Consider the following 17,343-nt stretch of genomic DNA (forward strand, 5'->3'; position numbering starts at 1 on the left):
TCCCTATAACCAGGCCATACGAATAAAACGGATTTGCTACACCAATGATACTGCAAAAAAGCACCTACAAGAACTTTGCGGTTCCATAACAATTAAGACTACAGAAGAAAAGACATTGATAAAGGTTTCTCTCTTGCTAACAACATATGCCGAGATGAACGTTTACAATATAAAGACAAAAAAGTCAACAAAAAGGTGCTGTTTGTGCTGACTTACCATCCCAAATTTGACAAGTTATCATACCCTTTCCGTGAAAATTGGAAAAAAATCGAAAAACATCATTAACTATCCCAATGGGATCAATGAAAAGTAGTTGTTCGAATTGACGCAGTGCTTTTCATTTGGGTTATATTTAATATTAGTACGCAGTCTCTGTTGCTTTTCATTTACCTATGTCAACTCTACAATTCTAGAATTATACCTGTTTAACTAAAGTACGCAAACACATTCAATTACTAAGCCCTTTTCAATTAAAAAAAAATCATAATCAAATTGGTATTTATTTAGGATGTATAAAAAATAGCCTATTTTGTACATGTTGTAATCACTTTACCGTCGTCAAATTTGAAATTTGAGTACTAGACAAGCTCAAATCGGTCAGTTCTGTACATTGGGAAAGTATTTCTCTGCAGTCTTTGCTTGAATATCTTAACTTTCGTCATCTGTGAAATGTACCAGTTTATACCGTACATTACTATTGTAGTTAGAAACATATCTATGTAGTCTCTGTTCTGAATATCTAACCTACGTCATTTTTGAAGTTTTAGAATTGAACAAGAGTTGTTGTGTACGGTTTTAATAGTATAAATTTGAAGATTGTTATAGTTGAATCAGAATAGATTGATAAGATTCATTTTACATCATAAACATACCAATGAAGGATATCTGTTTATTACAGATAATAACATTTAAAGTTTCCTTTCTTTTAATATTGGTGTTGTTTTGTACACTTTCTAGGCGTTTATATATATATGTATATATATTGTAAAAAATATCGACGAAGGCTATTTGTTCAGTCGAAATATTTGTTAATTCGATTTTACAACATAATCTTCGTATATTACTATCTTATAGTAGTATCGTTGCCCAAATCATAATTCATAATTATATTTTTTTTCTTATCTGCGCAGTATCGCTTGTTCGAGTCGATCGAGTACATATCAAATTTGAGTGTTGGTCCCTTTTACCGACTTCTATGATATATACATAATATATATACATAATATACATACAACATATATAAAAATATGATTGACCAAGTTTACCCTTATTTTATACATGAAAAGTGAATTAGTCAATACACCAAAACATTATTTCAACATCCTGTGTTATTCAATTTTCCTATACAAAGTTCATATTCAAAGCAAAATTGTATCTTTAAATTTTGAAAATATATAGCATTAATATCAACCTGTGACAGTGAATAATATGGTCATCTTAAGGAACACTTGCTTATAACCCCTGTGTTGTGTAATTTAATATCATCTTACTATACTTATATTTTTACTTATAGATATAAGAAGATGTGGTATGAGTGCCAATGAGACAGCACTCCATCCAAGTCACAATTCATAAAAGTAAATCATTAAAGGGCAAAGTACGGTCTTCAACACGGAGCATTGGCTTACACAGAACAGCAAGCTATAAAGGGCCTCAAAAAAATACTAGTATAAAACTATTCAAACTGGAAAACCAACGGTCTAATCTATATAAAAAACAAGAAACGAGAAACACTTATAAAACCACAACAACAAACGACAACTGCTGAACATCAGATTCCTGACTTAGGACAGGTGCAAACAATTGCAGGGGGTATTAACGTTTTAATGGTACCAAATTTGCACCCTTATCTGAAACAATAGTGTAACATCATAACAAAAAAAGACACACTATAAAATATCAATTGAAATGGCTTAACTCAATCAAAAGACATATTAACACAAGTGGACATACACTGAACGAAGAAATTAGATCTATGATACAATGTAAATACAAAATCAATAAAATAAGGGATGAATAATTAAAGTAGCAGTAGGTGCTTGTATTATTGAGACTTGTTTTCCATGAATGTTTCCGTGTTTGCTGTAAATTGGTTCTTGTTGTCACGCTGTATTTAGCCAATCAAGCAATACAGTTGTTATAAACACAGATTTTAGAGGTGCTATTTTAGGTAAAAGCGGGAACACTATACACATTAAAACACAGAATTGACAATGACATATTTATAGTATTTACCTTCTGTCGGTATTTGGAAGTCTGTAGGAAGAATGTCACATGAAAATTCGCTCGAACATTCTTCATAGTTACACAATTCATCGATTTTACGGCTGTGTTTATTCATTGCTTCCTTCATTGTTTCAACACCATCTTTCAGTAATATAACAGCTTGTGTTAAAAATTTTTCAGACTCTTTCAGTTGACCTTTGGCTGCAGAGATATCATTGTGAGTTTGCTCCTCAAGAATCATCACAGGCTTTACTATCAATTCTTCCATTGTGTCTTTATACATATGAAATGTTCTCTGTAGTTCTTTAACTACGTTCCTCAACGACCGATTCCTACCTAGTATTGTATGTGTATCCGTCGAAGAAGTGTCCACAGTGCTTTTTTCACTACTTGCAGTATCGTCATGAACATTATGTTCTACGTCTTCCTGTGAAGCTCCCCAAGCTGCCATGTTGTCAAATGGCTACTTCCGTATTCACCCGTGGATTTTAGGCTTATTTATAACTTCCAGTAATCTACTTTCACAAGTACCATATGGCTAACTTATGAAAAATATCAATATTGTACACGTAACTGTAATTTTAACGATAAGAATCTGCATTTCAAACAATAAATACTCGATATTGATAAACTATCTAATTCCTTTATTTACAAATTAGAAATTTAAACACCTTACCTGAGTGTTTTTTCAATAGATATAGACAGGAACGGATCTGCAAAAAATCTTTTATGAATGTGTTTTATTCGTACCGGATCGTTATGGATAGGTGACATATGTAAAGTACAGATAATGAAATAGTTATAGAGATATTGAGATTTATGCAACAGTACTTATATAAGATGTAAATATACGAAGATGATGTTATTAAATCGTGTTGACAATTATTTCGGTTGAGCAAAAAGTCTTTGTTGTGTCAATATTTTTTATCAAATTAAAACAAAACTAGTTGTTCATGTTTAAAAACTAGATCATTAATACAGGTATTTTTTTTACTATTGATTAAACGTCATAGTTAGCAAAATAAATATAGAACTGTCAATTGTATTATTCAACGACGAATGTTGTACATGTAGATCTGACGGTGCAATGCTACATTTTATTTTACTAAAATTAATCTATTTGAATTCGTTCACATTTAAATGAACGAACATCTTTATTAACCATATCTTATTTACTTAAATCCGATCGTAACTTGTCTGGTTTAAATTCCTTGTTTTCCTACTATGGCGATTGTTAAACGTAACTCACGGTATTGGTTTTACTCAATATTATGGTCGAACTATCATTCTAGTTGTTTTCGTCATTGTTGTGCAAAGCTGAATAACTCTCTGGCAATCATATATCATGCCCTTATCATCATTCTGAATAAATCGTTTTTCTATCAATTATTATAGACGTTTATTCTTTTACTGGTTTATTTGTAGTTTATAATACAACTAACAATTTGCACCTGATCATACAATATGAATTTTGTTTCAGCCATCAAAATGGCTTAACAGGAATTATAACAATAATATTTAACTGTTTAAACTTTGTCAATTTAGAAGAGATTTAAACATTAACAAGAAAGTGGAATTCTTTGCGTGATAAATATAATGCACACATAAAAAACAGTATTTTTAAAGCAAATAGTGGATTTAAATTTTTAAAAATAATAGTAGTAGCACAATCATGTATACACTCGTTAGATTAAATTCAGCCGGCCGGATATCGCTTAGCGTTAAGCGTTTTAAAAGTTATATTGTTTTAAAAGATAAAATACTTTCACTGAGAACTGTTTGTCGACAGTTTTGCTAATACGGTTATCACAGTGAACCTAAATAAAAGATAACACAATTTGATAAACACAACAGATTCCATCTATAAAACAGGCTGCTACATTTTGTTCAAATATCCTAAAAACAAGTATTCATGTTGCAGTATTTCAGTACCACATCGCTCAGTTGATATTATATTCCATATCTCTAACAATAGGTGAAACTTGTATACGAGTTTAATGCAGTAATTTTAGTTATGACGTATCATGCGTGCAGTCAATCTCAATTGAATTCTGGTACGTGCAAATATATGAAAATGAAAACAAGTACTACTAGGTAAAAATGCATTCAAACAAACGTCTGTAATACATATCGAAATCTGATTATGATATGTCGCTCTTCGATAGTTTTAAATTGTTCCAGATCCAATACAATACGGGGTAATGGTTTATACATTTAAATTTGTCTAACGACCCCGGACATCAGAATCGACATTTATCTTGATATTAATCGACGGGGAATCTATTTAAATCATTAACAAGTAAGTCTACGTGTATTGGTACACGTTAAAGAATATTTAGTTTTCTTAAGCGCCATTGTGTCCTCAATGAACATTGCGCTGTGTAAAGATAATGACATATATATCGTACACGTATTTTCAATATTGCCATATTAGCGAGAGGTTTCTCTAGGCATTAAAACAGGTTCAACGCACCATTTTTCTTCATATGACTCTACAAAATTTGTAATAAAGCATACAACAGTTGTTATCACATTTTCCGTTTCTATCTACGTTGACATTAGATTTTGTAGTAGTTCAGTGTTTCTGTTGTTCTTTTATTTTTCTCCAATAGTTGATTTGTTTCCCTCGGTTTTGGTTTGTGACCCGGATTTGTTTTCGCTTAATCGGTTAATCACTATTGAACAGCAGTATTCTACTGTTGCCTATATTTAGGAAAACCTGATATTGCCACAAGTGTCAGTAAAAACACAAAGGAAAAAAAGTAAAAACAAGCATTAACAAACGCAATTATTAATATAAGGACACGAATGAAATTGTCTTTTTTACATTGGGAAAATTTGAAATTTTCACAAAAAAATGTTTTGACATACACGTAACATACAGCTTAGTGTAAAACATTTAGCAACTGATTTACTTTCAATATACATGTACTTGATGTCACAACATCTTTTTTTTTACTCAATATTTTATAATTGTCAATGCACATTTTTTTCATTTTTTAGCGCACCGATCTAGAGAATAAAGATTATAAAAAAAATATTTAAACCCTGCAAATATTTATATGCCAGGATAATCATCAGTGCTTTTCCCGTGTTTTAACTTTGTTTTTTTTTGTACTATTTGAGAATTATTTGTTGAATGCAGATCTTTGATATCTACTTTTGATTCAGTTTGTAGACTCGGTATGAATTAGAACTGGACATTTTCATATTTCATGCGTTTTTTCGACTGTATTTGACTTCATTGTTATTGTCTTGTAAGGTTCTTATCTAACAATGAGCATCTGCCTTTATTTTCAAAGGAACTACAAAAAAGGTTCAGCGGGATAACGTTTGCGTTAGAAATTGTTTTCAAAGGGTATATCATATTTCCAATATTGCAAAGTATGTATCTGTAAAACCATAATAGTTTTTAAATTTATAAAACAATACTCGTAACAATGAATGGGAATCGGATTTCCTATTGATCTTGACTAACAACAATAATCGATCGCTTTTATCGTAAATTGATTATGTTTGAAATATAACAAAAGTATTCATATCGTATATTTTCAATTGAGGAAGTTTTTAATGAATTGCAAAATGAAAAACAATAATGACTTAAATGATGACATATTGCTAGGTCGTTCTTCATGAAGACAAACTCTATATGTGTGTCACTTACTACATACTTCTAACTCCAGCATTCACATGTATTTAGAAAAAAAACAAACAGAGAATGAAAACATCTGTAAATTCAGCATAAATAAAGAATCACACAAAGGACAAAAACTTAAGACCAAAAAGTAAGAAAATAAAATCAAACTGATGGTGCATGTATGTCTGTCGGCCTTTTCTCAGTTTAATATCTGAAGTCCTGTCTGTTTGTATATCACAAATTCTTCTTCATTCTCGTATCCCCAAGTTATATGACCCCTTTTTCGAGTCTGGTAAGGAGGAGTATCTACAAAGTAGTAGACTTTGTTTTTCAATAAATCTCCTACGCATACATGTTGTTGTGATAAAGGAAAAAGTAATGAAATGTTGTATTGACATCATTGCAATCAGATACATTTATAGTGTCCAGACATCGTTATGTTAGTGGATGTTTTTACGATTGATTTTAGTAAATTGAAAATACAAAAAGATTACAACGTATATGGAAAAGACAGAAAAAAGAAATTAATAATTCAGATTACTTTAAGTATCATTTTTGTATCGACTTATCTGCTATACTGAGGACCTCATCCTATATAATTTCCGGTTTTTAAAATTATATTCATCAAAAATTATCCACGTCATCTGTACACTAATATTGTAATGTTTATATTGAACAATACTTTGACTGCATCATGGATTTCATTCAATTTTTGTCCTTATGTGCTTCCTTCGGGATATGCATTTCTTCTGGAGTATGCAGCAATCAAGCTATGTATTCATTGTTATTGGTATTCAATGTTATGAAAATGTTACGCTGTCATTTATACAAAACATTTATAAATTTGTGTCTCCTTATATCGCAACTAATTTCAATTAAATAAGTATTTTTTCTGCACATGCTGCAAATCATTATTGGTTAAAGAAAATATTAAAACTTCATCGTTCTAAGTATATCATGCATATGTTTTCAAATACATTATCTAAGTAATCTTTACAAGGTTCGTTATTTAAATACATTTCAATGATCTTACGAACACAATTCACATAGAATATGAATTAGTTATCATTCCCCTTTGATATCTTTCGCCCCTTTAGGCCAAACTTTCTCCCAATTGATACGATATTCCCGGGCTTGTATTTCCTATCATGATTTCCTTGATAGAGGGTTGCTGCTCACAAGAAAGCTATTAAACCCAGAGGTCCAAATGGTGAAGTTAAAATCATCCCTTTGTAGATTTTACGGACGCCATCACGAGTTTAGTTGACCGTTATGGAATAACCGTTTCACAGATGATATAGGATATGTTCCTTATGTTCGAACTACAATCCCCTTCCCTTTTCACGAATGTGACCTATCGAATAAGACTATTTACCGAATTTGTAATAACATGAGCAACACGACGGGTGCCACATATGGAGCAGGATCTGCTTACCCTTCCAGAGCACTTGAGATCACCCCCAGTTTTTGTTGGGGTTGGTGTTGCTCAGTCTTTAGTTTTCTATGTTGTTTCCTCTGTACTATTATTTGTCTGTTTGTCTTATTCTTTTTTTAAGCCATGGCTTTGTCAGTTTATTTTCGATCTATGAGCTTGATTGTCCCTCTGGTATCTTTCGCCCCTCTTTAAGGAACGATTTTCATCATTGTTTTCGTTTTGCCTTTCAACTTGGAAACTATATAGGACAGAGAATAAATAGTAAAATAAGCAAGACACAATCTATAAATATTTTACACGGACAATATTAGTTGTTAATGAAACAACTATTAATCAAAGCTCAAATGAAGTGGATGTAAGCAAATAAAAACAACAATACGGCCTTCAACAATGACAAAACCGGTACCATATAGTCGGTTATTAAGGCCCCGACATGAAAAACCTGAAACAGAAAGCAACCGCCTAAGTTATAATTATACAATATACGAAAACAAAATTGGAGAGACATGAACAAACGACAACCTCGAAACTACATATCCAAGCTTGGGACAGGCTCATTGATTACCGTAGCCGTATTTTGTCAACTTCATACTTGCTTGGCTTTCTAACTATTTTGATTTGAGCGTCACTGATGAGTCTTATGAGGACGAAGCGCGAATCTGGCGTATCAAATTTTAAGCCTGGTACCTTTGATAACTATTTACACCACTGGGTCGATGCGACTGCTGGTTGACGTTTCGTCTCCGAGAGTATCACCAGCCCAGTAGTCAGCACTCCGGTGTTGACATGAATATCAATTATATGGTCATTTATATAAAGGTACTGTTTGCAAAAGAACAAAATAATCAAAATACTAAGGATTTTCTTATCCCAGGCATAGATTAATTTAGCCGTATTTGGCACAACTTTTTGGAATTTTTGGTCTCAATGCTCTTCAACTTTATACTTGCTTGGCTTTCTAACTATTTTGATCTGAGCGTCACTGATGAGTCATATGAATACGAAAAGCGCGTCTGGCGTATCAAATTATAAGCCTGGTACCTTTGATAACTATCAAAAAGAATGTGAACCCAAGATCTGCGTGTTTTGCCTATGTAAATCATGTTTACCAATATTTACATTTTCCGGTCTCACTAATTAGTGATAAGGAGACGTTTATCGACGAGAAGCGACAAAGCGTCACAAGAAGCAACTAGAAAAAATAATTTTTTGTGATTTTACTTTTTAGGTCTTATTGTCCTTACATGACAATATTTAGGTTTTTGACGTTTTGTTCATAATTTATAGAAGATAGAGAGAAACAGTAAACTTCGAAAATAATACTTAAGATAAAACCTATGAACAGCCAGACAATATCTCAACATAAATCAACATGCCAGAAGTTTTCAGTCGATTCCTCATATCAAATTTATTGTATCTGATACAGTGATACATGGTACAATCCGAATCCTAGGATTTTTGATATAGTACAAATCAAAATTTTACTAAATTTTAATATCAACATTTTAGGGTTCTATGAAAGTTAAAGATAAAATATATAAAATATGGTGGTCCTACTGTAAATTCCTTCATTTCGGATCTAAGATGCAAAATGTTAAACCTCATAAAAATGGACCAAGATTTTAGAAAAAAAAAAAAAATTCTTCAAAAAATGTTAGTGTGGGAATATACAACTAGTACTGGAACCCCTCTGCATAGGTCACTGATAAGTGGTAATGGTGTAAAGCCGTGTACATATGTGTGTATATTTTATGTGTTTATGTTTATTTGAATGTAAATGTGTTTTTGCACTTTAAATGTCATTGCAATTGTATTTATGGAAATGTTATCATCATTCTTAATCAAGGGATTTGATACCGTTTTACCATATCGTGCTTATTTATTTCACTTGTTTGATTATTGTGCCACATGGTAAACGTATCAAAAATCTCTGTAAATTTACGTATAAATGAAAAATATTGTTTCCATCTTTTTGTTCTTGCCGTAAAAAAAAACCACATTAGACGTATCAGCAATACAAGATCAAACAAAATATAATATTTATGATGCATTAAACTCTTGTCTGCAATATTTGAAAATGACCATTGAGGAAGATTTATATAATTCCAGTTGAGAGACACATGCTTTTTCGAGCCTCTACCTTAAATCATAATAACTGGTTACAAATCACCGTTATTAAATTGATGTAACCTGTATAGACTTATTGTGTTATCGGCACACACGAATACACAATGTAATATATAATCATTTGAATTTAAATTCAGAATACATTAAATGTGATGCAAGCATTAGTACATTGACATTGGCAGACATGTTGTAAACATGCATGTTTTCAATTTGTTTTGTTTTGTTTTGTCTTTTCTTAATTGATTAATTGAAATAGGAAGATGTGGTATGAGTGCCAATAAGACAACTCTCCATCCAAGTCAAAATTTATAAAAGTAAACCATTTTAGGTCAAGGTACGGACTTCAACACGGAGCCTAGGCTCACACCGAACAGTAAGCTATAAAGGGTTCCAAAAATTACTAGTGTAAAACCATTCAAACGGGAAAACCAACGGTCTAATCTATATAAAAAACGAGAAACGAGAAACACTTATGAACCACATAAACAGACGACAACCACTGAACATCAGATTCCTGACTAAGGACAGGTGCAAACAATTGCAGCAAGTACGAATTCAGTGCAATGACTGAGGGCAGAGTTTTTGAAATTTAATCTCTCTACCGGAAACACACCTATACAACATATCATTTGAAAGAGGAAACCTTGTTCTATAACAATATGCCTGTCTTGGACCTGATTTTATCATATTTTTTTCAAATTGAGATCGAAGGTCATCTTTACAAATCTGAAAATTTTGAATGGGTTCAATTTTGACATTTTTTTCGATTTATATTCTATACCTAAATACAAACGGTACTCATTCGGCTTTAGTTATTTTTGTTTTGACCTTAATCATAAATATGTTGTCATGAAACATTTCTCAGAACGCCGTTTTACAAACAAAACTATATAAGTCAAGTATTTAGACCGAAAAATGTTTAGAGCTCCATAACCATATAAATGGTTTTAATTTCAGGTAAAGATTAAGTGGCATGAAGGACAATACTTCATAATTATTTTTTAAAGTATCATATATTGGGTGAGGTATCAAGCCAGAAGCAGAAGTACACTACAGTCAAATATTACCTAAAATTGAATTTTTTGAATTTTATGTTTTATAGACTACTCGTTGCTTCAGGTATTTTCTTTTTCACAATATTGCTGCTTCCATAGCATTATCTACTGTTGTGTATTTAACCCTGGTTAATATATGTATTACATGATGAGTTTTACACCCATATCCCCCTTTATTTCCCTTGCAACGTACACATACTTCAAAAGGTATGCACTTTAAAGATAAGAAGATGTAATATAATTGATGACGAGACAACTCTCCACAAGAGACCATCTGACACAGAACTTATCAACTATAGGTCATGTTACGACCTTCAACAATGAGGAAAAGCCATACCGCATAATCAGCTCTAAAAGTCCTCAAAATGAAAAAAAATAGTGTATAAACAATTCAAACAAAAAATTTAAAGGCCTGAATAAAATAATGAACTAAAACACATATGATATAGGATGATCTTGTCCAATAGACTTGGTAATGTCTAAGCACTGTTTATGTTATAAATCGTGATGACATATCAATTGGCCTCGAGTAAATGATGGGTAGGAATGAAACAACTGAAGATTCTGGTCTGACATCTGAAAGAGTGCTTTTGTACCTGTTCCAGACCATATGAGTATTAGGACCGTATGCGTACTTTTTTCAATATACCATACGGTCGGAATGTACGCGCACAGTCTGCCTGATTTTACGAAGTTGGTCAAGTTTAGTAGATACAAATGTATATTACAGATCAACATAACTGAAATCTTACATTAATTCAAAAAGTTCAATTGTAATTGAAATAAAAAGATAAAATTCTTACTATTTTAAAAAGTCACGTTAATTTAATATATACAATGTAATCTCCTGTATTTAGCATGTCAGTAATACATGAAATTAAATTATGCTCGCTGAAATTGAAGTTATTGGAAGTAACAACAAAGTGCAAATAGAAAGGAATATGCATGAAGAAAACATGTAAGTGTAAAAAATCTGATGTTCCTTGATGGCGAGATTGCCAAAAAGAATTCATATAGACAATACATAATTCATTTTAATTGATTGAATGTTCGCCTATACACTTTATTCATCTATAATTGTAGATTATAATAATATTAATTTAAGATTTTGATAAATGCCTGTTAGTGCGGTGACAGAGGGCAGATATTTTTGAATTTAATCTCCCGACCGAACACACTTATATAATATATCATTCGAAAGAGGCAACCTTGTACTTTAACAATATGCCTGTCGTAAGGACCTTATATGGTCACATTTTTTAATTGAAGTCAAGTGTCATCTTAACAAATCTGCGAAAATTTTAAAGGGTTTCAATTTTGATACTATACTGCCTATATTTCTTCAAATTCACAACTATCAAATGAAACAAATTCATCTATAACTTACATTGATATGCATTTCATTCAACATTTTATTCATTCCAAATACAAAAGTTGACTTCCTTTAACAAGTGAATTGATTCAAACTTTCAGTTGATTGTTTGGGGCATATTATGCAATGCATAGAATAAACAACTGTCGTGTTTTCTTTGGACTTGAATGAGCATGTTTCAACGGACTTGAAGAATCGTACATATCGCAGAATTTTAACTAAAACTATCCACCAATTAGTTTGATTTTATGCAATAAGACTTTTCTAACAAAGTGTATTTGATGGATTATAACCAAAAAAGAAAATATAAACACACACAATTTTTGTACATATTTTAGTGCACTAAATTGAAACAATTGTCCATAATAGCGAATAAGATAGTAATTTCATATACATGATATAGGTTTAATACTATACAAAATTTGATAAAAGGGAAGTGATTCTGTTCCGTGATGAAATTGTAGTTTACATTATTCTTGTTCCATTGATATTTTCGGGTTTTTCTATATTTAGGTTCTGAAATTTTTATCAGTAACAAATTTTATGAAGTACTATATGCTTAAACTATTATGGGATAGATTTGACTACTACTATGAAAGAGAAACTTAAGTGTATGTCTGAATTTGCTCCCCAAAAAATGACTTCGCTTTTAAACAATCAAAAATTTGCTAATTTCATAGATTAGAATAAAATAGAATACCGAATTAAATATTTTGACAATTAATAATAGCTAGTTAAAAATACATTTATTAAATTTTCATTGTGAAAAAGGGGGTTGTAAACATTAAAATATATATATAACTAGTCATTAAAACGATTTTTTAGAAAAATATGACCATACGAAATTCTTACGACAATGTGGAAAATAAAGAAGATATATTTGTCTTCAAGAAAATATTTAGCAGTGTGTTATTAAAGAAGATTATACTGAATTTAGCCGACTTTTTACACTTCTGTCACCGCACTATATTGAAACACGAGAGAGATTTAAAAAAAAACCCATCCCAATGAATTGACAAGGTCTCAAGGTCTCAAATTTATCCAACGAATATTCAAACGTATTTTATTGATTGTGTATAATGTTGACCTTCAGACGTATTTTGTATATCACTGTGTTGCTGTTAAATTACCGTAGTAGAGGATTATTCTATTTACATGATTTAGCCATATTTCAGTCTCTCGGGTTCGAACAATATTTCAGTAAAATGTATCCACAATCTATTACACACAGTACTTCTGTTGCAGTCATTATGAACAGCATTCCATTGGATGTAAAAGTAAGCTTTTTTATTTGTCAATTCAAATTGTAAATATTAATCAAAAATTACTTTATCTATTGTGCTATTTCCAATATGAATCACCTGAATATATACAGTTGTGTTTATTTTTTCGTATATGGAAATAAATTAAGCGTACATGTCGGAAACCTTAAGATATCCGGTACAAATATTTTTTGAAGTAAAAAGACCTTATTTTGTATTGCAATGACAAGACGCATTTCCTATTCTGATCTATAAATACATCACATTTTACTGCTTCTAAATGGTCAAATTTTATTTTTCAAATGCAACGATGAAATGCATGTAACCTCTCGTTAAACAAACCATCTAAAAAATGTTTTGGTTGTGATTTACATTGATACAATTCGGATAGAAAATATTTTTTAACATTGATATGTTTGTTCAGAAACTAAATATGCCTTCAAATTATTGCTGTTATGGAAAGGACACAAAGCGCGTCTCTAACTGATGGTTTCCATGATTTTTATATTGGTATGCTAAGATATTGTGTAGGATTTGTACCATCGATTTAGCAAAACGGTAACTTAAACTTAATACCGATAGAAATGTACTATTAAAAGTGAAATATTACCCCCCCCCCCCCCCCCCCCCTACCGAATGTATGAAAGCATTTTGTCTATATATTTACGGAAATATTTTTTACAAAGCTATATATATATATATATATATATATATGAAGTTGAGGAATTGTCGTAAATGAAACGTGAAAAAAACAAAGCGACATTGAAACTATTAAGTCGAGAAACACTTATGAATAACAACCAAGCACAACAAAAATATTTCTCTGCCTAAAACAACCAAAACAAACATAATTACCTGTGTATGATATGAAGTAATTTTTTTTTCAAAGTTAATATTTTTCTAAAAATTGTTTAACATTTCACAGCGGTTTTATACTTTTACATTAGATTAAACCTATTTATTTACTTTTTACCTTAATTATTCATCTCTTATTTGTATTAACTACATGTATGTATTTGCATTATATCACAGTTCAAATTTAATCGTTCATTGTGTGTAAATTTGTGTTACTACGTTTTTTGATTGCGTTAAGCCTTCCAATTGATATTTTATAGTGTGTCTTTCTATGTTGTGATGTTATACTATTGTTTCAGAAAAGGGAGAAGGTTTGGTACCATTAAAACGTTTAATCCCGCTGCAATTGTTTGCACCTGTCCTAAGTCAGGAATCTGATGTTCAGTGGTTGTCGTCTGTTTATGTGGTTCATAAGTGTTTCTCGTTTCTCGTTTTTTATATAGATTAGACCGTTGGTTTTCCCGTTTGAATGGTTTTACACTAGTAATTTTTGGAACCCTTTATAGCTTGCTGTTCGGTGTGAGCCAAGGCTCCGTGTTGAAGGCCATACCTTGACCTATAATGGTTTGATTTTATAAATTGTGTCTTGGATGGAGAGTTGTCTCATTGGCACTCATACCACATCTTCCTATATCTATATAAAATAATTGTCATATATTGGTGAATCTGGTGATTTACTTCGTCGTAGAATGTCCAACTGGTTTCTTCTCTGCTGCTGGATCGTCATGTGTTCCATGTTTAGAAGGTACATTCGGTAAACGATGTGCAGAAATATATGCTTGTTAACCAGACCAATGGTATATTTTAAATTAAAGTACAAATTAAAAAAAATACAAGCACTTACACATGTTACATTTTATTTAGAACAAAAAGTAATACGAAAAAACAAAATATTACAAATGAAACTAAAGAGTAAAAGTACGCACATCATGCAGAAAAAAAAAGTGTGTGTTGATGACCACGAATGATACGTTGTTCCTTTCCTTTGTAGTCCCCGTTGTGTTTTTCATTAAACTAATCTGATATATGTATGGATGGTTGCTAAGTCGTGTAAATCATAAATAATGACAGATAAGTATTGGATAGATGTATATACACTGACTACTAGTATGTGAATGATGTGTGCCTTCATAAGTTTTAATGAAAACGACAGTGTGCAACTATGCCGAGTGTTTTGCTAGAAAGCTAGATAACCAAATATTTGTACGATTCGATCGTGTATGTAACAATGTTTTAGATTTTAACGAGAGAAATTTATGTATTACTGAAAAATTATTACACCAGGGTTTTCGATATCACAAACTAGTCAAAACATTTACTAAATTTTATCATCGGTATAAGGACATCATTCGTAAATATAGCTCAACATGCAGACTTCTTATACGTTCAGGTATTTCACATCCAATTTTTTATGGAAATACACTGAACTGCGGTCAAGCTTAACGAAAGGTCGTGCAACATAATCAGTCAAACAAACTTTATTAGATTAACTCGTTAAGGAACGATCGTTTTCATTGGTCAATTCAAACCTTCGACCTCACACCTGCGAAAATAGAACACGCGTACTATAAAGCTGAATGAACTGATCAGTATTCACGTAGCCGGTCAAGGTCGTTAAAAACTTCCATCGTCGTATTCCCGAACATGATTGTGTTCTTGATTATCGCATGGCAATTCTAGCTTTTATACATGTGCATGTAAAATTTTAAACTTTAATCTCAACAGTCACGTCGAAATATTTAATTCAACTGTCTCCTCTCAATTGGTCCTGGATTAAGGGAGCTACCATTTTATTTTGATTGGGGGTGAAGGACTTGGATGAAACATTTTGTCCTGCATTTTTTTTAGTTGTTATCTCTGTCCTGTCTTTCTATTTTTCAGTCTGTTAGGTCCTGACTATATTTATTCGTTTATCCTGATTTTTTACATAAATCGTCATCCTGCCTTTTTTTGTCAAGTTGCTCACCCTGCCTTATCTTTTATTCAATGGACTTGATGAATTAACGTTGTACTTGAAATGAAACCGTACTTAACTACAAAAATAACCAAATTACATACTAAAGATATTGCTCGATTTTTATAGTAAATGGGTTTGTGTTATAAACTGTCATGTTCATTATTCATATTCTTTCATAAGTTTTAGGATAGTGTGATTTTTTTTCTGATTTAGTTTACTTGATTTTGAAAAAAAAATCCCGAAATTCTAAGTAAATTCAGAACATGTAACCAGCCATGCTTTGTTTAGAGAAAAAAATGGAGATGGCAAACCATGGCACAGTGGAAGGAAATGTACTTTATAAACTCTAGCGATATACTTTCTTAATTTATAATTAACTGTTTTGCTATCCTCGGTTGAAAATTATATATTGTAAATATTTAAATAGTTGCATAGAAAACAATCAGTTTTAAAAAGTGTGGTTATTCACTAAATGTATTGATAAAAGGTGACTCCATTTTTGTACATACTTTTACAGTAGTCATCCTTAATTTCTTAATATTTCGTTTATAAGTTTATCATACATGTATGATTTTGTATTTCATTTTAATACGCACGCACGCCACACTTTACTTTGGCGGATTGTTCAACAGTGTTATGCAAAGCTCTATTCTTACGGTATGAAATTAAAGGATAAATTTTCAACCAATCAAAATCGAAAACAGTACATTTATATAGTTCCTTATAAACTACGACATTTCTCACAAGTATTTATTTATTTTTTAGTTCCACACATGCAAAAATAAAATCTTCGCCGATGAAACATTTCAAACCTTTTTACACCAACATGCCTTCACTGAATTCATTTGAATTTCGTGGTGACCATGATAGTACATTGCATAGTACATCTATATTCACGTGCACACATGGTACGATCTTTCGGGGACAATTTGCTCGTTTATGACACGTCATTTCTGAATGACCAAACGCTTAGCTTCTTTATTTTCGTTTTATAGCATGAAAACAATAAAAGAGGAATGTGCAACCCATCATAAATTTGAAATGGATCAGTATTATGAGATCCTTATTATAAGTAACTACGACATTGTCAGGATAATAACCTAGCGTCAATATGAAAGAAATTAAAGTGGTTCATACATTCATCCGTATAAAAGCGGCACATGTATTTTATTTTATCCTTATATTTTTCATAGTGCGGTACAAGTGCTGCATGCATAAAGAATATTACTTAACACAAATTATTAGTATAATATTTCGACCCCACTATTTGAAATTCACAAAATACTTATTTAATTATTTCGACCAAAATTCATTGTTTTTTACGTTCGTAGTAACGTAGTACATTCCATTGTCGGTCACCTGTGTCAATTCACGTGCACACAACAATTGTTGTTGTATTTAAATCTTTCGGCCAATG

At 31.3% G+C, this 17,343-nt stretch overlaps 1 protein-coding gene and 1 long non-coding RNA gene across 2 annotated transcripts in view; one reads left to right on the forward strand and one right to left on the reverse strand.

Moving 5' to 3' along the window:
• The window catches only part of LOC127714687 (uncharacterized), a 231,122-nt gene extending 228,371 nt beyond the window's left edge, over window positions 1-2,751 (reverse strand). Inside the window, exon 1 of the mRNA XM_052220754.1 lies at window positions 2,236-2,751. Within this exon, the coding sequence (XP_052076714.1) occupies window positions 2,236-2,677 (442 nt within the window). The 5' untranslated portion in view covers window positions 2,678-2,751. The remainder of the gene's footprint in view (window positions 1-2,235) is intronic.
• The window catches only part of LOC127714703 (uncharacterized), a 129,205-nt gene that overhangs the window by 46,925 nt on the left and 64,937 nt on the right, over window positions 1-17,343 (forward strand). The window lies entirely within an intron of this gene.

This window comes from Mytilus californianus, unplaced genomic scaffold (genome assembly GCF_021869535.1).
Source record: "Mytilus californianus isolate M0D057914Y unplaced genomic scaffold, xbMytCali1.0.p SCAF_9, whole genome shotgun sequence".
NCBI lineage: Eukaryota > Metazoa > Mollusca > Bivalvia > Mytilida > Mytilidae > Mytilus > Mytilus californianus.